General features: G+C 46.2%; 1 protein-coding gene across 1 annotated transcript in view; it reads left to right on the top strand.

Moving 5' to 3' along the window:
- The window catches only part of msrab (methionine sulfoxide reductase Ab), a 29,871-nt gene extending 8,021 nt beyond the window's left edge, over positions 1 to 21,850 (top strand). Inside the window, exons 4-6 of the mRNA XM_079369392.1 lie at positions 1,959 to 2,063; positions 13,224 to 13,330; positions 21,667 to 21,850. Of these exons, the coding sequence (XP_079225518.1) occupies positions 1,959 to 2,063; positions 13,224 to 13,330; positions 21,667 to 21,840 (386 nt within the window). The 3' untranslated portion in view covers positions 21,841 to 21,850. The remainder of the gene's footprint in view (positions 1 to 1,958; positions 2,064 to 13,223; positions 13,331 to 21,666) is intronic.
- The last annotated feature ends 3,312 nt before the right edge of the window (positions 21,851 to 25,162 follow it).

The raw sequence follows: 25,162 nt of genomic DNA, 5'->3' as shown, positions 1-25,162 counted from the left end.
CGTCTTCCCTTCATCTGCAGTCAACTACTCAGAATGCACTGCTCCAGATGGGCTGCACCCCCCCAATCCCCGCCCCCCCATGACCTACTTGTAAGGATTGGGCTCTGTACTGTGCTGTACTGCGGCGTTTTTTTTGTTTTTGTTTTTTTTTTGCAAACAGAGGTTACTGTGTATGAAGCGGCACAAATTTGCAGATGATTACGCAAACATGATTTTGCCGATACAAAGCTTAAAGTGCGTCCGTCTGCCTCCGAATGTATCTGTTTTTACATCAACTATATGGATGTAGGCATTAGTGCATAATTCCAATGAAGCAGTCGTCTTGTCGATGACTCCTCTTCTATGTTTCTGGAGTCGTGAGCTTGTTTTGTTTTTTTTCGGTGGGGGGGGATTTTTTCTTTTGGAAGGAGTCAGTACAGGCACATATGAAGTCTAGGTGCAGGAACAGCACAGGGGATATGGAGAGGAGGGTTTAGGTTTTGTTGGCAGACTTTCTGAGCAGCGCCTTTAAAGGGATTTTATGTTTCCTATGCATCTCTCTGTCTGTTCGCCTCCCAGCAGCACGACGGTCAGCCTTAAGAGGAGGATGGGGTTGGAGACAGATGACAGAAAATGAGAGATTGAAAGCTGAAGCACGGGAGGGGAAATGACTAAAATAAACTTTTTCTAGGAGGAAGAAAATTGTATAAAAAAAAAAAAGAAAATAAAAAGTGTGAGAACGGTTGCCTGTCCATCGGCTGAGAGAGTGCAGGCGTCGCTCCAGTGGCCATGACGGAGCAGAACACTGCGATGGCATGAGACCAAGGAGCTGTCAACACAGCCGGTGCAGGACAGACAGCTGGATGGACTGACAGACGGACAGGAAGAAGGGGATGATTGAACTGTCAGCAGAGCCAGAGTAGGATGGAAGGACAGGCAGAAAGGTGCATGCACTGACAGACGGACGGACAGACAGAAATGTGAGAGAGGCCGAGGTGCAGTCAAATCAGTTTTGGGAGGACACATGATCCAGACGCTGAGAGATTGACAGAAGATGTTGCCATCAATCGTCGATCTGAACCTCGACTATTTCACAGCAAAGTCTTCTTTGTCATGCATTTGCAGAACAGAATCAACACACACACGCATGTTTTTTTTGTGTGTGTGTGAGAGATTGTGATTGCATGTAGTAGCATGGGACCCAAAGCATGCCCAAGTTTTAAGAATGCCTGCAGGCAGCATGTTGAAGCTTTGGGGTCCTGGCAGCTGCAGACAGTAGCAGGTGTCTGTGCTTTTGGCAACTCTCACCATAAGCTCCATCCTTACTGTGCCACCTCTCTCTCTCTCTCTCTCTCTCTCTCTCTCTCTCTCTCTCTCTCTCTCTCTCTCTCTCTCTCTCTCTCTCTGTCACTCTCTCTCTCTCTCTCTCTCTTCTCAAACTCTCTCTGTCACTCTCTCTCTCTCTCTCTCTCTTCTCAAACTCTCTCTCTCTCTCTCTCTCTCTCTCTCTCTCTCTCTCTCCAGTTGTGCCACAAGCAATAACAAAGCTCTGTGTGGATTCAACCTGAGTGTCTTCCACCCCTGGCACATGAACTCAATGACATATTCACAAGGAGGCTCCTTCTTTTCTCTCTCTCTATTTTCAACCCGCGTTTTACTCTTACTTTGAAAGGGCACACAGACATCATGAAGAGGTTTTACTGTAGTACACACTTGTACGTGGATGGTAGTTTCAAATCGAGCGCAGTTTGTTTTTTCCCCCTGAGAAATTCTAATGTAAAATAGGAGAGGTCATTTCTGAGAGTATTTTGCTGTTTTGGTCTTCATGTGTTTTAGTGTCTCATATTCACTCTTACTCTCTGATGTACAAACTTGCCGCAAACAGCAAAACATTCCCAGAATTGATCCGTCGTATTGGGTGAGCTTGAGCGTCGTACACCTTAAACCTTCAATGGTGCCTCTTTGTTTTCTTCTTCCAGGTCTGACCGGGCACACCGAGGTGGTGAGGGTGGTCTTCTCCCCAGCTGACATCAGCCTTGAGGAGCTGCTCAAAAGCTTCTGGGAGAACCATGATCCTACCCAAGGTAGCAACAAGCACTCACACACACATACACACACATACACACACACACACACACACATACCCACACAGCAGCCAAAATTTGCCCTCAAATGAGACCCGTCCCGAAGGGCACAGGGTGTATTAGAGCAGAAGGATGATGCCCAGACGTGTGCCTGCGTGTGTGTTGTGGAGGTGGTAGTGTGTGTACGTGTGTGTGTGTGTGTTTGGGGGGGGGGGGGGGGGGGGGGGGGTTTGGTCTCATGGGTGTAAGTCAACGCCAGACAGTGTTAATGTGTCTGAGATCCAGCCATCCATGGAGAGACACACCAGTGTGGTGTATGTTCAAGCCCTAAAACTCTTGAGGCGTTGGCGCATGTGCGTGCCGTCTTCATCCAATGTCAACCAGACCTTTGTCTTCCACTTCAATTATGAGCTTCTGGATGACGCGCTGATGGTCCTGCATCTTTTCTGGGTTGGATAATGTGACTGTGTTTTTGTTGTCTTATCATGCAAAGTGCATGCCATCAGTGGGGTTTTTTCCGCTTCACTGCAAATCTGACGTTGTACCTCTTTGGGTTCAAGGTGCCGTTTTTTACCACAAAATAATTCAACAGTGTCGAATACGTCGGTTACTTGTTTTTACTTCTGCTCTTTATATGCCACATATGTTCAACTTCATAGCTTTTGAATCCAGCTGCCTTACCTCTCCTCTTTAATGACATGTCTCTTCCCAGCCAGCCTCTTAACTCCCCCCCGCCCCCCCCCCCCAACCCAGCAGCGACAAGAACCCCATCCCCCATAACTCTTCACTCCATCTCTTCTAGTCTTTTTGGCTCTCTTGTTCTCTGTGCTCACTGGAGGAGGTGATGTAAGAACATTAATGCACTGGGAGGGCACAGGGAGGATGTGTGTGTGTGTGTGTGTGTGTGTGTGTGTGTGTGTGTGTGTGAGGGAGAGAGAGAGCGAGGACAGGCAAAGAGGTACTGTGCTCACTCATATTGAATGTAGAGAGGGGGCATGACAAGTTGGGAAGAGATGGATCAAAGATTCATGGGCTTGGACTTGGGTCACTCATCACCCATAACATGCCTTTATCATCTGTCACACTAAGATGGTTGCCTTGAGTGTACATCTACCCATCTAACAAAAAAAAAATGTTTTCAGCTGTTTGTTACTGATTGTCTTTACTGTCAGGAGCCAGGAGCACAATCCAAAGACCCAGTCTGTGCTGAGCTTCATCCAAAAGCCATCAGATGTGATTCTCCCCGTAGTCGAGGGCAGAGACACGTCTCACTACGGGCAAAGGCACAAGCAGAGTCGAGGCGACTCGCCACAGGGCTGAGGCCAAAGGAGTAGTCATGCATTTCCCCTGACTCACCGCCCTGTCTCATCCTATGTTTTATTAATAGCATGCAGCTCATTGAATATGCACTCTGCTACTTGTGTTTTTTTTTTTTACGGTCACAGCTAAGACCAGGCGACATATATACAGAAACTCAAATGTACATTTTTCTCGTCTTGCGAATGTGACTTTCATGTCAATCCCTGCGTTTCTTTCCCACCGACGCTCGGTTCACGTGTAGCAGAAAAACTCTGCAACTGATTTGACAAATGTGGCGTGGAGTGGTGGAAAGGGGCCCGTTGGCTGTGCCTTCACGCATGCTTAAGCTCCAATTTATTCTGTCCACCTTAGAGCTGGGCTTAAAAGAGAATGGAGAAATTAAGGAAGTTTGCTCTCTTCCCTTTCAACTGAGCAGAGTCACTCGAGATCATCATTTATGTAGACGAGCCCAGGAACATTAGGAAATCTGTTTCCTCCTGACATGATCAACACACATCCTGCTTTGTATATACACATGCACTCAATGTGCATGGAGTGCATGTGGAACTATCATGCACACATGCACATTTAGCTTAATGCAATGCTTTCTTTTAATGTGTGTATGTGTATCTGCAAGTGTGTGTGTGCACATGTGTGTGTGTGTGTGTTTTTAGATCTGTGCCTCTCTGCTTTTCCTCAGTTCAAAAGGGTTTAGTCCCGACAACGTGATGTCGGGCTGCGTCAGCTCCACCAATCCCAGCCTGGATAGCAACATTAGCAGCCAATCAGAAACTCCCAGCAGCCTTTGCTGTGTGCCCTCTTTCCATATTCAGCAATGCTAGTCTCAATCTGCTGGCTTCCTTGGGATGTTGCATAAAGACCCTCAATTCAACACTCTTCCCCAAATCATAAGTTCCTCGCAGCTGCGTTAAAGTAACGCTTCGGTAACACACCTCTAAGCGTGTGTGGGAACTCTTGAGCACAGAAGAAGTCTCAGCAGTCAAAGGGGGACGTCTGCATGTCAGAGGGCAACAGCAGCTCTGTTTCATCGTCGGGGCTTTAAAAAAAACAAAACAACATGATGCATTTAGAACGCTCTCTGTTGATTTGCAAACACATCTCGCTGTTCTTTCACACACTGCAGATCAATTGCGCCCACATTTCCATACACAAGCATACTGTTCACTTCACATTATGCACAAGTGCTCATCATGCCTACTCAAAGGCTGCTTCAGTCCATTTGTGCGAACATGCAGATGAGCAGGACACACGCGTGCACCGTGCGTGGAGACGACGCACCACCAATGGCAAGTCACTTCCTTGCTCCGAAATATCCCAGTTCCTTTCCCCGTCGCTCCCATCCTCTCGTGTCCTGGTGGAGGATTGGAGCATCTTATGTGGCCACTTCTACAATGCCTACTTCAACTCAGTTTTCTACCATTGTTGCCCGTCGGCCAATTTTTATTTTTTTTTGAATTAGAAATTAGAAATAAGGTTACATCAGCTCTTCTCCCCGTTTCTGTGACTTTATATGCCGTCTTCCTCCTTCTTTCATTCGCTCCCCAAAATAGTTTATTTGACATTAATCTCCAGTGTCCATATAAACCTTGTTCCCTACCATCACTGTCTCACCTGCCTCCCCTCCACCCCTGTCCTCTTAGCAGCGAGTGGTAAGACGGGAGAGAGAGCGAGCTGACGGCCCGGAGCTTCTCAGCACATCCGCAGAGCAGCACAGTGAGTCGACCGCTCCCCGAGGCCATCCGCTCATCGCACAAACACACTCGCTTCCACTCGCTACACTTTTATCTCTTAGTCACTCTCTCTTCCCTGCACCTCACCCCCCCACCCACCCTTTCCCCTTCCTCCCTTCCTCCCATCTCTTCCTTGTCTTCCCTTCCTCCTTCCCCCTTCCTCCCCTCCGCCGCCCTTCCTCTTCACAACCGAGGCTTCCCCCCCCCCCCCCCGCCCTCTTTGTTTCCTACGACTCTATTCCTCTCCTCCTCCCTTGTTACCTCCATCCTCACTGTTCCGAGGCCGTGCAGTTTTCACCGTGTGGGTTGCTGATGCTGCGTCAGTGAAGAGGCATCACATGTATACACACACACAGAGACACAAACTACTCAAATACAAAGATGGCCAAGGCAGCTGTACTCATTTAGTGACTTCTCAAAGCACGCCCACCCATGCAGGTATAGATGTAGGCGTTCATGTTGGTGGAGTCACAAGTCATTTAAAAAGGTTGAGTTAAAAGTCAAAGTTGCTTTTTTTAATCCATGGCAGCGTGGTTTGTTTTTAGATGCAACATAAAATGTTTTCTCTGTCTAATTATACAGAGTTTAAAAACTGCTTATCACACAAACACATGTGCATATATATATATATATATATATATAGAGAGAGAGAGAGAGAGAGATATAAGGTCAGATCCTAAAATCCATCCATCTTCCACCTGCCAAGTCATGCTGCTTGCGGTTACTTTCTTCAATTAAATTCAGCATGAATATTCCTTTTCCGAAGGCCTCCCCAGCTGGCTGCGACACACGTCAATTCCCTGATGGCTTCCCCCCCGTGTCACCACATCCCTCAATTTAGTGACGCTAAAGCCCAAACCCCCCCAGGAGGTGACCTTGACCTCTGATCTATGACCTCTGCAACCCCCCACACTCCGAACCAAACCCCTTCTCTCTGCACTGGTTGGCTGCAAAAGGCTTGCTCATTACCAGGTGTCACTTATTACACCCTTCCACACCCTGACGGCCCTAATTTATGGAGATTGCGGCACGTGTCAGACGCTGTGGGGGTTGAGTTTTGTGTGTCGGTTAGATTACGTCGAGCGTATATATTATATAACCGATGTTCTTATTTTACAAAGCTTTTTGCTTTCTTTGGACACAACTCAGCACGTTTTGTGCACTTATGTGTTCTCCTTCAGCTGGCGTGGAAATACATGTATGACCACAGATATGCAGCTCATTGGAACATCATTGGATTTTTATTTTTATTTTTTTTTTTTTTTTAATTGTTGGGTGGGGGCAAAAAAACAAAGATTGTCACAACTTCAAAGATCCCAACCTGAGCTTTGATATCTGAATTAGAGACGGAGACGGCATATTGTGAAAGGCTGGAAATCTTCGAGTGTCTCACGATTCGATTCTAAATGATTCTGGATTCGTGATTCAAAGTCTATTTTTAAATAAGTCCACTTCAGGATCTACTCCAGTCATCTGTGAGACTGTCTGACAGCTTTCTACTAATTTAAAGAGCTAGCTTTAGCATTTAGCCGTTGTTGACTGATTTGCCAAAAAAAAAGAGGATTTTTGGAAGTTGTAAATCAATGAAAGGATTTCTCACCTCTGATTGGCTGTTAGCATAATAACGATCAATGGATCTAACACAGAAATGCACATGGAGGGTTAAAAAAAATCTGCCAAGTTTTAGACTATTAAAAGTTATTTTTCTTGAGTTGACTTCATACTAAATGGCCTGTATTAAAAACACCTCTGCTCTGTAATCAACAATTAAAGATGCATTGACTCCATGGAAGTAAAACTCACTCCTAAATTAACTCTGACATAAAATACAGAAAATTATTTTATAATATTGTTAAATAATGTGGGGCAAAGATCGTCAGATTTGTGTTAACTTAAGTTTAATATAATGTTGTGCACATTTTATTAAAGACAATGAACTCTTCGTGACAACAAAGAGTGATGTGAGGTTTCGACTGAAATGATCCACATACATTAACATCCTCAGCTGATGTGACCGAGCTGAGACTCTGACAAATATTCTCCAATTTAATTGCAGATTTTAAACGCAGGGACACACAAAACATCTCGCCACTATTCGAGCTGAACCGTTGAACGACCACTATTCGAGCTGAACCGTTGAACGAGCTCTTCTTGGTCGATTTAGACACAGCTAAAAATAAACATGGTAAGGGCCAGAATCTCAGCGCTCTGACAACATGCCCAAAAACCATGAAGTGATCATGTTAGAGAGCAGTGCTCCGGTGAAGGAAAGAAAACGGGAGATAAGGCGGATTTTTTTTTTTTTTCTTTAAAGAGACAATGATAGTTACTGCAGTAATCTAACTGATGTGTGTGTGTGTGTGTGTGTGTATACCTTACAGTCACAGTCACACACGTGCACTTTGCTGTTACCAAGGCACACACTATTCTGCTGTTGGTTTAAGGATGCCTCCTTGTGTGTACTGTCACCATCTGACAGCCAGCAGAGCATCACTTGGCGGTTTTTTTGCTCTGTATGTTTGCATATGTCACACATTCCCTCCCCTTAGTATATATAATCCGTGTGTGTGTGCGTTTGTGTTTGCACGTGCAGGGAAGAGTGTGTGTGTGTGTGTGTGTGTCCGCTGGGGATGCTCTCACCATCCCAGCTCCTCCGTACTCTGCCTCTGTCTCCAGCGCGTCAGGAGTGGCTTACATAAGAACAGGGCAAAAATAGCAGCTGAGAGGGGAGAGGAGGAGAGGGCTCTGCTGGCACGCACACAGTCGTAACGGGACCGCGGGGCACAGCACAATCCGGAGTACTATCACGCACACACACACACACACACACACACACACACACACACACACACACACACAGAGGAAAGACTGCAGTTATCAGCCATTATAGCTTTTTCTTTTAAATTTCTGTTGCACTTTTTTGTCAGAGTAATAGAAGCAGCGAGTGTTGGGCCGACTCAATCAAGCATGAACAAACCAAATAATTCCCGTATGTGAAACGGGGGGAACAAGTATTACACGGTGTGACATTTGCAGTTGGTGAGAAGGAATAAAGAGGTAAAGAATCAGAAAAGAACAAAATGAGATTGTTCATGAGCGCTCACTCGGATTCAGTCTAATTGGGACACAATTCCAACTGCAATAATTAACAACTCACTTTTCCTTTTTCCTAGACGCCCAGAAGGAAACGAAAAGTCACCAATTATGCAGAAACATTTCTTAATTGCGGACGCTGACAAAAGCTTGACTGGTGAAATGTTTACTTCTTTCTCTCTGTTATTAAATGCTTTTGGTTTTTGGGGCCTCATTTGCAATCAGTTTTTTTTTTTTTTTTGCTTTTTTCGCTTTTAAAGTTTCGAGCACTAAACGTCCTGCTGCAAAAACGGAGTAGGCTGAAAGACGAGAGAGCAAGGAGGGATAGAGGTGAAGAGGTGGGACAGGTGAAGCTAATCTCAGCTCTTACAGTTGTTAAAGGGATCAAGGATCATGGTGTAAAAAAGATGCGAGGTAGGAATAAGCCGGGGTCAGGCTACAGATTTCAGGAAAGGACGTGTTTAAAGCCGGACACGCTCTGCTTCAATGCTCTTTCTTTTCTGGCCACTCTCGGTCGTCTATTTCCTCTGTGTTGATTTTTTTTGTTTTTATCCAGGTACCTTCATAAAGCTTTCTATTTGCTCCCCTGCAACTCAAAGCCTGGTTACGCTTTGTGAAACTCCACCTGGTGTTATCGCCATCACTCGACCACATCCATGATCACAGAAATCTGCACACTCGGCTCACTTGCAGTAACAGAGACTGGCAATGGAACCAAAAAAAAAAAAAAAGAAGTAAATTAGTGAGATGGGAATAAGGAACCAGTCAGTGACGAGAGGTGAATGAGCACGATTTATTGAAGGAAGAAATGAAGGTGAAGTTTTGCAGCAGGAGAAGTGGCAAGCTTTTATCCCTGACAGCCAGCAGGGACAAGCTGAGTGGTAGGGTTTTTCTTTTTTTGGGGGGGGGGGGGGGGTGTTGTGTGTGTGAGGATAAACACTGGAAGAGATTTAACAGACTTGCAGGAAATCTCAGCGGGTTTAAACACGAGGAGGTAAAAAAAGCGACTGCAGGTTTGTGCGCGGCGGTCTGTTGGAGAGACTCGCACCACGTTCAGTCCGGTTTGTGCTTCCATCTGCGTTGAAGGGACGTCTTTTAAATTATCCGATTTAAGAGGGGAGCAATTAATTAATATTTTTGGCTTTGTGGGCGTAGGTCGGCGACCCTGAAGAGGCGGCGTGTGTATGTGTGTGTGTGCACGTGTGAGACCAGTAGCCCCTCCCCTTCTGTCCACCCCCCATTACCCTCTGCTTTCAGAGGCAAGGCTCTCATGCATAATGCAGAGAGAATGGGGAGGCTCTCATTAATAATTACTGCTGCCTTTGATGGATGGAGAAAATAACGAAGAGGGCTGTTAAAAATGGGGAGAGATGGTGGAGGCGGGGGATCTAAGTTTTTTTTTCTTGGGGCGGGGGGGGGGCAGATGTGTTGTAGTTCTTTGAGGACCATTCACTGTGGGGATAGATTTGGACTTAGTTTAGTCAAAAAGCTAGACTCATGATTTGGATGATGTTCATGTTTTGATGAGGGAGGAACTCGTCTTCAGACGGTGAAAGGATGTCTGCAGATGTGATGCGTCCTAATTTTCTTTGTCTTGGAAGCAGCAACCAGCACTCGAGGGTTTCCACTTGACTTTCCTCAAACATTTCTTCTTCTTTTGTGATATAGACATTAAATGACTACCTTTCACTGTGAAGTACAGAATGGATTATTTCTCTGCTGTCACTTACCTTTAATCAAATTAAAGCAGCCAAACCAGTTCCATGATATATGATGAAACTCTTATTGATTTACATATTTCACCATTATATGATCCTGGAACATACATACTCAATCATTGCTGTGTGTGTGTGTGTTTGGTGCTTGTGCTGTTGGGATGGTCAGAACCTCAGGGGTCAGCAAGGAAGGTCAGAGGGAACAGCAAAACCACAAGACCCATGCCGGCCAGCCAATCAGAGAAAAGGCTCTGCCTGGCAGCCAATGGCAGAGTGGCTTGGTGGCCTTTGACGAAGGGGCCACCATTAGCCTCATCACTGAACAACAGAGCTGGGGGCAAGATGGCCGACATCCAACACTGCAGAGATGTAGAGCAAGAGGGCGAGAGTGGAGATGGACGCATAGAGTAACACGAATGAAAAATTGATAAGAAGAAGTACATGTATGTTTATTTAGCAAAGTAAGGAAATCATGGTATGTCTGAATAGTCGACACCTGCAATAGTGTTATTCACTGAATAACAAAAATTCAGAATAAAAGCATTGCATGAAATCATGGGCCGTCTTGCAGAAATGTCAAATCAGGCTTTTACTTTGAAAAGCATACCGCAGCCATGTTGGATACATGACGTACATGTCTGACTGTGACGCGCTGTGTTCAGGTGTTTCGGACCGTAAGCAGAGTGAAGTACGCTCATGAGTTCCAAACGTACTCATTCTGTTTGTAGGAGAGAAACGCAACCCAGACCAAAAGAGGAAAGTGAACCAAAAGCAGTGCATTGTGGGTTGAATTGTGTGGTTAAATTCAGCATTGCTTCAGTCCTTCTTGCTGGTGAAAGTCCACATGCCTGTACTCAGCGCGGTTACACTTTGATCAGGTTGACGTGACCCAGCGGACCTAAAACTTTATCTCTATTTTATAGATCAGTAAACTGCCAAACTGTGCACTTATAAGGGATGCCAACCCTCCTCTGTCCTGTTGATTACTTGGAGGTCATAGTGCAGCCTCAGCTGATACAAGTGCTACGCTGCACAACACAACAGGCTTCGGTGCGCTGCGTGAAAGAAAACTGAACCGGATTAAAAGTGCAACAACTCGGCAACTTCATCTTTTCATCGCACCTCGTCCACCAAACTTCACGTGTCAAAAGTGTCCTAATCGATACAAATGACAAGTGACTACTTCTTCTGCATTGACATTCATAAACGTGTTGGTAAACGGTGCTGTGCTTGGTTTTAGCCCGGCCAATGACATGACCCATGAACTCATCTAGAGCTGTGAAAAACGAAAGCAGCCAAAGGCCATAAGGGTTGGATGATGATGTCAAATTTAAAATGATCTTCTTCTCCGTCCACTAACCTAAAGAGGGCTGTCATGAAAGATGTCTTTACATATATTGCATGTTTTGATTTAAAGATACTCGAGGAAACGCTCTGCACTGAGACTCATGAATGTGTTTTGTTCAACCGGGGTAATCTTCCACGGCACTCTTTTCTCCAAAATCATATTTGAACAACTCAAGCATTTAATATTGTTGATGAAATTTTCAGTGAAGCAAATTCTCTGAGGCGTTCAGCGTGTGCCGGAGAGCGGGCGACGTCTGCTTGTCTGCTCTGATTTGAATGAGGAGCAGATGAATACTTCCAGCCATTACATCTGAACTGACTGTCACAGATAGGTTGTGACACTCTATGATGTAAGGTAACATTTAATCTAAGGAGAACAAGATATGCAGATCACTGTCAGGGAGATACGAGGCCAGTCCAGCATCCGCTGCATATTTATTGAGAATCTCTCCAACAATGTGGAACATGAAGTATGTAGCAGGACACAATGTAAAACATCATAACAGACCTCATGTCATGCTACTGCAGGACATTTAGTAAAGGAACGATGTGGCTTCACTGCGGCCCGTGTGATTGGTTAAAAACGCTCTTTGTTTATAACTTTTTGGCCTTTATTTGAACGCATGTCTTTCAAGTGAAGGGAAGTGGGAGGGAGACAGAGTCAAGGTCGGGGATGACATGCACCGAATAGCATCAGGAGTGTCACTCAGTGTGAAGAGGACGAGTCCATGTGCCTGCTGGTGAACAAGGCTTTTTAAGTTGGGTATCGTTGTAGCTTCATACGTATAAACTTTGTTTCCCTGGGACGTAATGTGGCCTGAGCTCACTAAGGGGTTTTTTGGCATCTTTCAGCTTATTGTTTTGGTGCAAATAACCTGCAGCCTGCAACATTTTTACATCATTGTCATCTTACCTGTTTGCCTGTTTTTCGTTTGCAGTGGGAAAGAAAATCCACTCGACACTCTCTGGCATTCGTTTGGCATCCAAAGAGACGGATGCAGCGTTTCCCTCTGGTGTTGGTAGAGACCAGAACGAAGCCAAACGGATCCTGAATGATTCAGAGGAGTAGAGGGGGAGGGGGGGGTTCCTGAGTCTCATGTGTACAACTTATACGCTTATCTCTTCACACAGTGGTTTTAAAAGGTGATCAGGTCTTTTATCGTATTGACAGATTGTTTTGTTGCTTGGCAGTAATAGTCCTTTTATATAGTCCTGCACATACAGGCTCAATCATTGCTGCATGTGTGTGTTTGGTGTGTGCCGAAAACCAGGAAAGAAACAGACATGACGCCAATAACAGCAATAATTTATTTTTCACTCGTGATCAAACTAGTGATGGTATTTTTACAGTTGACGTTGTGCGATCATTCAGCAGGGCTCGCTCAGCGTCTCTCCTTATCTGATGTTGCTTTCTGCGATGTGAACAAAAGCCGTCCGGCGCTTCCAGAAGGATCTTTAAAAAAAAGGTATATGAACAACAGAATGCTGCTTTTCAGTAAAGATTAGAAACAAACGGCTGCGTGGGCGAGAAAAGTAAGACGTGAAGAGAGAATCGTTCTGCCACGTAGTGATCTGTGGATGCCAGATCTTCTCAGCGTGTTAGCCGCTGAAAAGCAGCAAAGTGACGGCAGCTGTTTGGCCTCCTCATCAAGGTACTCCAGACCTGGGCCTCTTCCAAACACACACACTGATGTAAAGCTGACGAAAATGTCGACAAAGAACGAGAAGGAGGAAATGCACCCTCCTCCACAAGCGCATACACCTACACACCGCAGGCCTCCCTAATGAAAGCCCAGATCTGCTGTGATCTCTGAATTCATTTGGCTTCATGAATTCAAGATGCAGGATGATGACATCATTACCACAACCTTTTACATGCAAATGACTTTGTGTCTTTGGTTGATTGCGGTCCTTGTTCCCGTTTGTCTCACTTTGTCTTTTGGTGTTTCTCGCAGGTATGAAGCAGCACGCTGACCACGGCACGCAGTATCGTTCTGCCATTTACACATCCAGCTCTGCTCAACGGGAGCTGGCACTGAAGTCTAAAGAGGCCTTTCAGCAGGTAGACGCACACAAACACGAAGCGTAAGCTAGTCGGCAGCATCCTTTGAAAAAGTGTAACTTTCTTTTTTTTTCTTTTTGCTGTTTAGTCTCGAGGGGAAACACAAGACAAGTTGGCACAACAAAGCATTATTCTGTTATCAATTCAAATCACTTTTTTGTCCGTTAAGCCGAGCGGAGCTTGGAGTTGTCCCAGGTATTTGAATAACAATTCAAAGCCCGTCTCTGGAGTGGTGACCTCTTAGAGTTTGATGCTGTTTGGTTAAGAAAAGCCACTTCTGTTAAGCTGATCCCATCCGCGTCCAATCGGCTGCTCTCGCTCGGGGTCGAGAGGTCAACACAAGTCATTTCTAAAGCTGTCAGTGGCACACGTGCCGCTCTTTTGTTCTCTGATCCATCCGTCTCCGTGTCCGTCTGTCCATCCGTTGGTCTCTTTGGTCCGTTCGCTTCATGACTCTCTTCATGCAATTCATGGAGAGGCTGGTGGGAGGCAAATTATCACTGTCATGGTTACTTTGAGGCCCCAGAGGTCAGCAGTCATGGTCCACAGGGCTCTCAGATCGCTATGGCAACCACCTCCCAACCTTGGCCTTGGGCCTGGGTCAGAGGTGAGAGAGGAGTGGCAGCTGGGACCAGGAAGGTGCTGGAAGGGGGAGGGGGGGGGGGGGGGGCAATCAGATCACCAGGCCATGACTGACAGGCCATCAACTGACACTGACCCCACACACACACACACACACACACACTAGACCTACTAGATTGTGTTGATTTGAAATCTCCAGCTTTGATGATGTTGCTGTAAAGCTTTTATATTTTACCTTTTTTTGATGTGAAGATTTCATTTGATGATGTAACGACATTTCTGACGACAGTAACTTTTATAGATTTTTAAAAGAAGGTCGTTATGGAGTGGACTCTGAGCAAACAATAAGACATGATAAACAAGCTCTAAACACACCTGAATGCACCTGGAGGTGACTGTTTCACCCAAAGACAGACGAGCATACAAGTAACCAAGTCCTTCAGTGTTGTGTGAACCATCTGAAATACTTTCAGTGTTTTTAGGTTTATTTGGGGATTTTTCTGCCTTTTATTGGAGAGTCAGAAATCAGGGAGAGAGAGAGTGAAGAAAGACGGGTTAGGAGCTCGAACGCTTTCAGAACTGTAATCTCCGTACTTTGGGGCACGCCAACGAACCACTGGGCCACAGTTCCCCTTATAGTATCGAACGTGTGTGGTTGATCAATCCCTGATACACTCTTCTATCCGTGACTTAATAAGAACACAGATACATGCTGCAAACATCCTGTCGTCAAACGTGTCCTCCAGTGGGATTAAGGAGGATGTTATTATGTCCTGAAAATAAAGATATGGGCATGTACGTCTGCGTGACATGTATCAACTACGCTAAAATGATTTTATTGTGAGACTGCCTCGGGTTCAAACATCATCTTCTTGTCACCTCTGTGCCAAGAACCTTAACCCAGTTTTGAGCCGACGCTCAGCGAGGTTCACAGGAGAAGCAGCTCATCCCTCCTTCTCTCAGCCCGACTTCGCTGCTGACACCACCGATCTGTCAACCACTTCACTGGCACCCCAGTTTCATCCGAGGGCCACTGGGACGCCTCTCTCCCCGAAGCCTGCTGACACGCTCTGAACCAAAATGGCAGCTTCCTGTCCTGAAATGGTTGCCTTTGCCGCATTGATGCTGAGTGCGAGGAACGCCAGGCTTGAAAATGGCATCTCAACACAGGAAAGGGGTTGCTGTGTGTATGCGCGTGTGTGTGTGTGTGTGTGTGTCCGTCCGGGCGCCCGAGGTTTTGTGTTAGCGTTTGTGTTTTATCCTAAAAGGCCGAGGCTCTATATCGGGAGGAGTGGGTGCATGTTAGAGTGACATGAGAGAGTAGGAGGAGGCGATCTAAGACGATCAGAGATAAGACAGGCATCACAAAATCCAGATTCCACCCTACTGCGAGCACATGACTCACACACTCTCTCTCACACACACACACACACACACACACACACTCAGACATACATTTGGCACATACACGCCCAGCCCAATGAATAATTAACCCATACGAAGAGTCTCTTCTGCAGGGCTTTCAGTTTCTTAACTTCAGCATGGGGGGAGGCAGAAAAGCTTGTTTAAGCGCGAGAGCGGAGAGGAGGGGGGAGGAGAGGAGGAGAGAAGGGGAGAGGAGGTGAGAGGAAGGGAGGAGGAGAGGAGGGGGACGACGAGGAGAGGAGAGGAGAGGAGGGGGTTCTCTATAATGAAATTTGAAATTTGCAGAACATCAAAGGCTTCTGTAGCCAAGCCGCTGTGGCAGCCGAGCAGAGAGAAGTGCATCTCTTTCTCTCCCTCTGTCTCCCCCATCTCTCTCTCTCTCTCTCTCTCTCACTCTCTCTCTCTCTCTCTCCCTCTCTCCATCCTTTCCTCTCTGCTCAAATTTTTCTCCCCAGAGCTGGGGGGGGGGGGTGATTAGGAAGAGAGTTCAGGGTGGAGGTGGAGGATGGGTTAGAGATGGGTGAGGGTTTGGAGGGAGAAATGGAGGAACAGGGGTTCTATATATAAGTGTGTGTGTGTGTGTGTGTGTGCGCGCATGTATGAACAATAGGTTTTATCAAGCCAGCTCGTATATTGCGTGTGCGCGCACATGCATGTGTTCAGGGCCTTGGAGGGGTGAGTGTGCCCTCTGATAAGGCATCCTAACTTAATGAGCTTGAAAAGGGGGAGGCCGGGGGGGGAGGGGAGGGGGGTGCACAGGGGTTTAGATGATGGCTGGAGAAAAAAAAAAAAAAAAAAAGGAAAGCAGGGGGATTGTTTGAGGCTGTAAGTCTCGCGGAGAAGCCCAGGGGTTAGTTAAAACGGGGTGCAGCATGTCACAGGCTCCCATTTTTGGAAAGTCTTCAAAAGTCACATTTACCCTCCGGACTGTTTCTTACATTTTAAAGTCTAGACAGTTTGTGCTTTACGTGGAAATCTAACCGTGTATTTAGAATTCTTATGTAACCACAAGACATAGAAAACGGTTTATTGTTCATAAAATAAGTTTCGTAACGGGCAGAAGCTGCAAACGTCGTCGACCCCTCGGTGAGGCGTCTTCCACTTCACGCCACCTTAAATGTTTAACGGCGATCTCTTTGAACAAAAAACACAGGGAGGATTTTTTTTTTTTTTTTTTTTTTTCTTCTTCGCCTCTCCCGTCGTCAGATGTCGAGCTACTTGTCGTCTGCCCTGGAAAGAAAAAAAACAACAAAAATAAAAAAAATAAAATGTAGGAGTGCGCACCGCCTCGCTGCGAGACAGAAGTGTGTGTGCATCCTCTCCTCTCCTCTCCAAATGTAGGAGTGTTGGCTTCCTCGCTCACAAAATGTAGGAGCGCTCACTGAAGATTAGAGCCCTGCTAAAATGGATGCCTGACCCTGCGTACGAGGCACAGAGATCAACAGAAGAGGGCAGGGGGTAAAAAAGAAAATCTAGATGTATTTATACGGCCCTCTGTGCAGAGACGATCCGAAACCTCGCTGCAGACCGAAAATGAATTACATGGAACAAAGCAACAAATTCCCTCTTTTTTCTTTCTTTTTTTTTCAGTCTATATTTTATTTTTTCTCCATCTTGCTTCATGCTCTTGATAATCTGCAGCGCGCTCTCTCTCTCCCTGTGCGTGTCTCTGCACCGTCTCTCTGTCTCTTCCTCTCTCCGTCCGTCTTCCTCCTTCCTCCTCGTCTCCATCACTCTCACTCTTCCACTCTCTCCCCGAGGTCATCGAGGGCAAGCGTGCTGCCGTGGACTCGTCGATAAGTATCATGTCAGACTACTTCATGTGTTTCCATCCAGAGCTCCACTCTCTCACTGTACCAAAGAGCAGCGTCGCTCTCCGTCCGCAGCGCTCCGTGCACATATATTCTTAACATGTTGAAGCTCTTTTTTTCTTTTTCTTTTTTTTTGCTTTCGATTGTGCTGATGTGGAGAATGTTTGGCTTCATGAAGATAAGATTTGTCGAAATTGAACCATCAATATACCAACCATGTCCTTTCTTACCCCTCTGAATGACAGCAGCAGAGTCTTGTTAAATTAAAAAAAAAAAAATCTGAAAATGTTTCATTTTTACTTAAAATTTACTCGCCATCTCAGAGCGATTTCTTCCTATTTTGCTTCTCTTTTTTTTCATGTTTGGCAGCTACATTCACGTGTGTAATATCCACGCTGTACACAAATGAACATGTCAGCTTATAAAATAAAAGCAACAGTGCAGATTATGCACACTCTGACATTTGCAGTATTATATTGAGTAAAATAAATAAATAAATAAATATTGGAGGTGAAAATGACCTGTAAGAATAAAAGCACAGTTTGCATGCCTGCTGAAGAGAAACGTCTGTCTCAGCACGTCTTCACCAGAGGAGCGGCGTCTTGGATCATTTTAAGTTTCAACATTAGAAACAGTGCAGCACTTTGAGTTGAAGTGGTAGTTTGACTCTGAGGCCTCGTTCTTGTGTTTCCTGTGTGTGCTAAAGCATCACATTTACACCTGGTGGAACAGGCGGCGCAGCGTCTGCCTTTAAAGCTCGTTTGAGACGGACATATTATTAAAACATGAGTTGGGGGTGTCGACAGTGAAATGGTAAATAGTGTTGACCACACACCGGTCTCAGGAGTGGACTGAAGGCATGATTACATAAATCACAGAATTGAGGTCATATCCTTCTTCAAATGTCTCCACCATGAGTCATCGGGTGTCACACACTCCATGTCAACGCACGTCTCTTCCCCGCCGCCCCGCAAGCCCAGGGCCTTCGGAGTTAAAGTAAATAAATGTAACGGGCTGATGAGACATTGGGGTTAAAAAAGAGAAGAGGGAGTACATTTTTCTTGCTCGCCCACCTCTACCCTCTCTCGGGGTGTCACGTCCTATTTGTGTCCTGAGGCCGCCTCTCTGGCGGTGGCGAGAGGGGCTCTCTCGCTTGGCTGGAGAGCGGGGAGGACTTGGTAGCACGAAGCGGTGGTCTGTGCTCACATGGGAGAGAGAGAGAGAGAGAGAGAGAGATGCACCCGTTCAGCCATGTCTTTGACAGGGGAGTCTTTCCGACAGGCGTGAAGAAAGGAAGGGCTGACTGGGCTGACTGAGCTCAGCCCTTCACACACACACACACACACACACACACACACACACACACACGTACATGTTTCTGTCGCTAAGGAGGTACACTGCATTGACTTGCATTCATTCCCTCACAGTTTGACCTTACATTAACCGTCAGGCTAACCTTAAAGCTAATCAGAAATTCCTCGTCTCAAACGTTTTCATGTTTGGCTTTTTGAGGACCCGTGTTGTCGTCAGATGGAAGTTCAGTCCCCATAATGTGGCTGTCTGATGTGATTTTCGTCCCCTCGGTGGAACTACATCTTGCGTGTCTCGTATTCATGACCTCGGGAATCCATTTTTTAGCACACTCACACATATTCAACGCCGCCCCCCCCCTCACCCCATCTCCCTCAAGAAGTCGCATCAAAATGTTTCGATTTCTGATGATATTCTCTCAGTTGGTGGCGTTTTTTACCTTCCCTCCATTCCTCTGCTGCTGCTGCAGTGAGAGAGAGCGAGCGTGAAGCCACATAAGGTTATACACAGTGGCATGACGCCACGCATTCTGATTTATAGATCTAAAATGGCCGCCGTGTTGTGACTGCTGTGCAGGGCTGGACGGAGAGCGAGGGAGTCGTGCAGGATTGGGGTGGGGGGGGGGGGGGGGTATGTTTGACCAGAATAGCAGACCTTTTCTTGGACATGTTGTCCTGCGCACACGAAGCATCCTCTGCCCTGAAGCGCTCGCTAACGCAGCGGTTTGGTGATGTGGACTGATTAATTAGGCCATGATGTCCACAGCTCCACGCTCGCGTCGGGGCTGCTTCGCCACAATGCTGAGCTCTCACATGTCAAGAGTGCACACATTTAAAAACCAGGTAAATGAATCCACGCTTGTTGAGGTTGAGCTGTGTGGATGTTCTGTCGTTCTGCAGGGAGATTAGAGCGCTCGCATTGTAGCGGCAGCCACTGAGGACTTAGAGGTCAGCTGCTGCCTCAGCCTCTCTGTGGGGCGCACAGCTTTGATATAGTGACTCCACTGCATCACCTCCAGCACACACACACACACACACACACACACACACACACACATGCACACACGCACAGCTGGTACCACACTGCCTCCATGTGGACAAGATTATTACCTCCCCTCCTGCCCTCCTCTGACATCAGATTATTAATCTCTGCGTTGTATAAAACCCGATGATGACCTGGGTGTATTTATTCATGAAACGTTTGTTTAGCGTTGAGTTCAGACGCTCACATTAACAAATCTTTCTACACTAAAATGAATTCTTCACAGAACTCTCCAGCCTCGGATTATTTTGACGACAGACGAACTGATTTTCTGATGCAAAAAAAAAAAAAAGTTTAAGCCTGATTTGAATTAGAATAAGAATGTGTTTATTGAATAGGGACAATGCAATTTAGCCTAGGTTCAATACAGAGCCTGAAACTTTCCAACTCTCGTCGTGATCGAAAACAGCTCATTAAAAAAAAAAGAGTAGAGAACGATTACTCTGCAGTCTGAAAGGATCGAAGGGTCAAGATTCAAAGTGAACATCAACTTTAAAGTGGAGAAATATGAGAAATCCATCCAGATCAGAAGAGAGAAGAGGCTTTCACTCCGCAGGTCACACGTCCACATTCACACACTGATGGTGGAGTTTGTACAGTGACCATCAGAAGTCACACACACACACACACACACACACACACACACACACACACACACACACACACCAAGCAGTCGGAGCGTCATAGTGCTAAATGCCACAGCTGCCCGTGGTCATCAGTCTCCTCTTTTAAGGAGACAAGTGAGACATTTCCCTCAACTCGTATCAGTAAAAGAAACTTCAGAAGATTAATTTTCATATTTAAATCGGTAACGTCACACACACACTGCAGCCGCTCGCCTTGTTTTAAAGAAAAGGAGCAGCTAACCTCGAGGACACGCGTGTCATGTCACCTGCACTTTGAGCTATCCAAGGTGAAAACTGGTCATCGATGCCAGCTGACATGTGTAAGAAGATGATAATCCTCCTTTAAAACTCACCGTATCCATGGCGATGCCATCCAGAGAAGAGGGCGTGCGCAGAAGCAGACAGGAGCACGTTGAGCCAGGATTGACTGTGTTTAGCTGCCTTTTGAACTCTGTCTATGGACGCCTCCCTGAGGCCGAGCTCTTCGCACCGCTCACGGTTCGGAGGTGTACCGTGCTACACGCCAGCTACGTGTTGCCCTCAGCCGGTCCCTGCGCGCCGCTAACTTGTTGTTCAGTCAGCTCTCAGGAGCACTGATCTAGGGAGGACTGAGTGCTCGTGTTATTAGATAGAGAAAACCACTCAGCGCAGAAGCTATTTGATATATTTGTCAAAGGTGTTTAGTGTGCGTCTGTGTGAGCGAGCGTGCTTTCTTTTCTTTTTTTCCCCCTCGTGTCTTTGAAGCCTTTTCTCAAGGTGTTTGAAAAGTGTAAGTATGAAAGTGTCTAAAGGAGTTCTCAAAGAGAGCGGATAGCCTTTGATGCTTTGTCCCACAGAGAGAGCCACAGAGGCAAGCTGCACTACAAACAGGGAGAAGATGCTCCTTTCTTCTGTCACTCCTCAGTCACCCTGCTTCCTCGTCGACGAGCAACAAACTCTTTTACTGTATTAGCGAGAGGTATCAAAAGTTCACAGCCGATACACAGCAGAATAAAAACAAGCGTTTAAGAGGTGTGTTCGCTTTGGAGAAAGTTACAGAAGAAAGAGGAGAAGGTGCTGAATGTGTGTCATGACTGAGCTGCTGGGAGCACAATCTCGACGCTTCCTTTTTTTTTTTTTTTCTAGCACAGGAAGTGAAGACAAATCAGCTGAACTACTTTAAATATGCAGATCGTTCTAAACCCCACCTGCAGAAACAAACATGCGTGTCTTTAATTTGAAAGTACCTCAGGTTGAGTCCCACCTAGCAGGGTATTAGAGATCCCTGTGCGCTGACCTTTTCATTTAGAAAGTTGTCCTCTCAGGCTCCTCTGCTCATCAGGGAGAGCATGGGAGAAGTCCAGTTAGCAACGGAAACACCAGCACGAGTTTGGTTAGATCTGCCGGTCGCACTAATCCCACGTAAGGTCGCACAACGGCGCCAAACGGAGGGGAAACCGGTCCACACTTCGTCTACACACAGAGGTTCTGAAAATCTTCACCCCGGAGGGAGGCCTAAAACTATTCTTTTTTTTTTTTTGTGTGTGTGTTTTGTCCGTAGGAGCTGAATAAAAACGGCTACGGCTCCATCACTACAGAGATCCTGGAGGGGCAGCAGTTTTACTACGCGGAGGACTATCACCAGCAGTACCTAAAGAAGGTACCCAAAGGTTACTGCGGCCTTAAAGGAACCGGCGTCTCTTGCACCAGGGTCCCTGCAAAGGATGAGCTGTGAGGATAGACAGAGAGGGGACAAGGAAACCAAATTTAAAAAGGCTCTTAATCTTTATTTTAATCTGTTTTACTCTTTTAAAAAAGAAACCAGAAGCACTTATTAAATTCATGCAGTATTTTTGTTTTTTATAAAACAAGCCTTAGAGGATCTAGTGAAGACCACGACTGAACCTTCAATGTCTCTCTCTTTACATCTGTTGAATAATAAGACTGTGCTTTACTCAAACATGGAATTACAGAATTTTTAAAGATGAGAAGAAAGGCGACGCGCTCGGATGAAGCTTCGTCCCAGCAGTGCAGCAGCCTGTAGGACTGCAGTGACATTTAGCGTCCACAAGGGGGTGATGTTTTCCCAAAATAAAACTGCAGCTCTCACTGTTTGTATTTCTGCCCTTTTTTATGGAGAACTTTTAAAGGCAGGAAATCCTATTAGTCTTTGTCATGTAAAGTCTTTTGAGTCCAAGAACATCGACCAGCCGTATGAGCACTTAAACACGTCACATCCATCCTGAATCCAGATCAATGTAACCTCTAACTGCTGAATGCAAGAAGTTTAAATGATCATAGTCATGTGACGTGCAAACACAATCTATGCAACCTGTTTTTAGTGGGAATAAAGGATATGAATGAATCACGATGGACTGGACGCTGCATTTTTTCTTTCTCTCCTTTTTAAAACGTCTCGCACTGATTCTATAAAACAAATGTTTTTAAATAGTCATCTTTTCTTGTATGTAGGTGTCAAGGTGCCTCTGCTGGTGCACTTCTCTATTTTAAACATAAGCATCTGTTCTTGCCCCATTTGACAAAAAGGGACGCTGCACACCACTCGGGGACAAACAGGTATGACTCACTGTGACACACACACACTCACACACACTCCGACCAGTCATTTATTACTGAGTGACACATCAGAGGCACTCATGTATGCAATATGATGCACACTTTTCTGTTTAACTCTCACTACACTCCTATAAACACACACGCATGTGTTTCACGGCGTGTTATTATCAAACACATCAAGCTGATAGTCTATTTCAAAAAATGAAAATCACACTCATCACAGCGTTCGGAAATACAGAGATGATATCTAGAAAGAGCTTTTTGGTCGACCGCAGGAGTGTGATTCACCCCGCTTTTTCTCCCCCCTCCCCCTCTGCTATCTCTGTCTGTGTGTGTGTGTCACATCCTGACACCTGTGTGTAGGTGTGGACCAGGGCACAGGTGCAGGTGCAACCTCTCAGGGCCTATTTTAGTATTGGGGCAGATATTTTTTGCATGTGTCTGCATGCAGCAGCAGCTTGTGTGTGTGTGTGTGTGTGTAGCTGTGGCTTGCTTGATCGAACTACGCAGGGTGGTATGCGGTCGGGCCAGCTAGCTGTTTTCCATTGCCTGTCTTTACTTTTTTTGCTTGCCTGTTTCGTCAAACATGCAAGAGGAGATAACCTTTTAATAAAGGTTTCATCTTTTACAGCTTCGATCGCCTCGTGACGTTTCCCTGCCGTCTGTGTGACTTCATGAGATATACCTCAGTGAACCAAAGCGTTAGCCTGAGAAGGCAACCTGACATTATGAGGCCATTAAATATAAGATGAGATGAAGGTTTGCTGAATAAAATCTCCACGTTTAATGTTGTCACGCCAAAATGTCTGACATTTAGAAGTAGCTGCATGCACGTGTGAGTGAGTGAGTGTGTGTTTTCACCGTATTCCTTTGTAATACATAAAAAATGGAGCATGGAAATGCATGGTACTCTCATGTACGCATCCATACACAAACACAGTGAGGCAGGGCAGGACAGGAACCAGGCTGTGTGTGCCCGTCAGACAGAGCCTATTGTCTGCAGATGGGCCTTTAATGGCCCCACAGCTGGCCACAAAGAGCATGTACCGCTCCACATCGTTGCTGTCCCTCTCTCTGGCCGATCACCCCGACGAGAAGACCCAACACCGCTGAGTACAGCCGCACGATGTCTTTGTCTGATACGCTTTTAAACAGATGATTGGTGTTCTCATTGTTCTTTCCCCTTAGCGAATTTAAAGAAGAATAGGTTTTGGAGTGGGCTGAAACACGGACTGAGGTTCTGCTTGTTTGTCAGAAGTGCTCTACACACCCTTACCCACACATGTACCTTCACATGCACACATTTAAACACACATCTCAACCACCGCCTCTACCTCCGTCCTGTACCGCTGCCTAATGCAAGAGGCATCGCCCACGCAAAAGAAACAAACACACCAAAAAGACACCTTGCAGAGACGTGCACCCACACAAATGTTCTTGCACTCTGATACATTCTCCGCTGTGTTCTCCTTTCACAGCTTTTCATTTGTCTCGCCTCTGACATCTTTAATAGATCTCACCCTGTGTACACTCATGTGCACCCTGCATATATATTTACCATTGATGACTGCATTGTTAGCGTTCCTCATTAGCTGCAGTGCCGTTAAACAGTTTCTATAGACCACCAGCATGGCATTGTTTGGTGAGCCACAGAAATAGAACAGTGGCAGTGTGTTGAATTGTGGTACGATCCTACCAGCTGGAGAATTGTTGTGCCATCTTGTCTTGTTCCACACATAATTACTTTTCTAGAATGTCGAGGTAGCAGGCACACAACTGTGGCTCGATTTGTGTGTGGGTGTGCGTATCTTCTGAGCCCAGATGGAAGACAAAACGCTCTTTTCTATATGGCCTGTGCATTTCTCTTGTGATGTTATGGGAGTTGTGTGGAGAGTTGTTTTTTTTTTTTTTAAGATGCCAGATGTGTTTGCATCCCTCCCTTGCTCTCCCTTCCCCTCCCTCTGGTTCCTGCATGGGCGCAGGGTCTCAATCAGAGCATCAGGGCTCCAGGAACCGGAGCACAGCAGTCTCTCTGTGCTGCCCAGAGAAATGCAGCCTTGTCTGGGTCGGTGCATCTGCAGCCTGGGGGTGAGCCGGGGGAAGCCAGTGAACCCCGGTGCCCCTGCGATGTCAGAGGGTTTTCTCCACTGCTGTGGCCTGACCCTGAACTCTCGGATAGAAAACCCAGCTTATAGAAGAGAGGTACAGTATATGTCCACATAATGTTGCCACTGACGCATTAAGACTCTTTAAACCGGTTAGTTTGATGCAACAATACCCTCATTGATAATAAGGGCATGCTCATACACGCAGAGGTCTTCTTTCTCACACTCAGAAAAATTGTCCCAGGACTGTTCCTCCCCTCCTGCAGGAATAGCGATGAGTTCAGGGTGGGCATATCGGGGGGTTGGAGGGCAGCTCGTGCTACAGGTCCCGCTTGGCTCGCATAACCCTCTAGAGCTTTCTGGCTGAGGGCCCAC

Source organism: Symphodus melops, assembly GCF_947650265.1.
Source record: "Symphodus melops genome assembly, chromosome: 19".
Classification (NCBI taxonomy): domain Eukaryota; kingdom Metazoa; phylum Chordata; class Actinopteri; order Labriformes; family Labridae; genus Symphodus; species Symphodus melops.
Note: the sequence above shows the minus strand (reverse complement) of the source record. Positions and strands in the feature narration are given on the sequence as shown.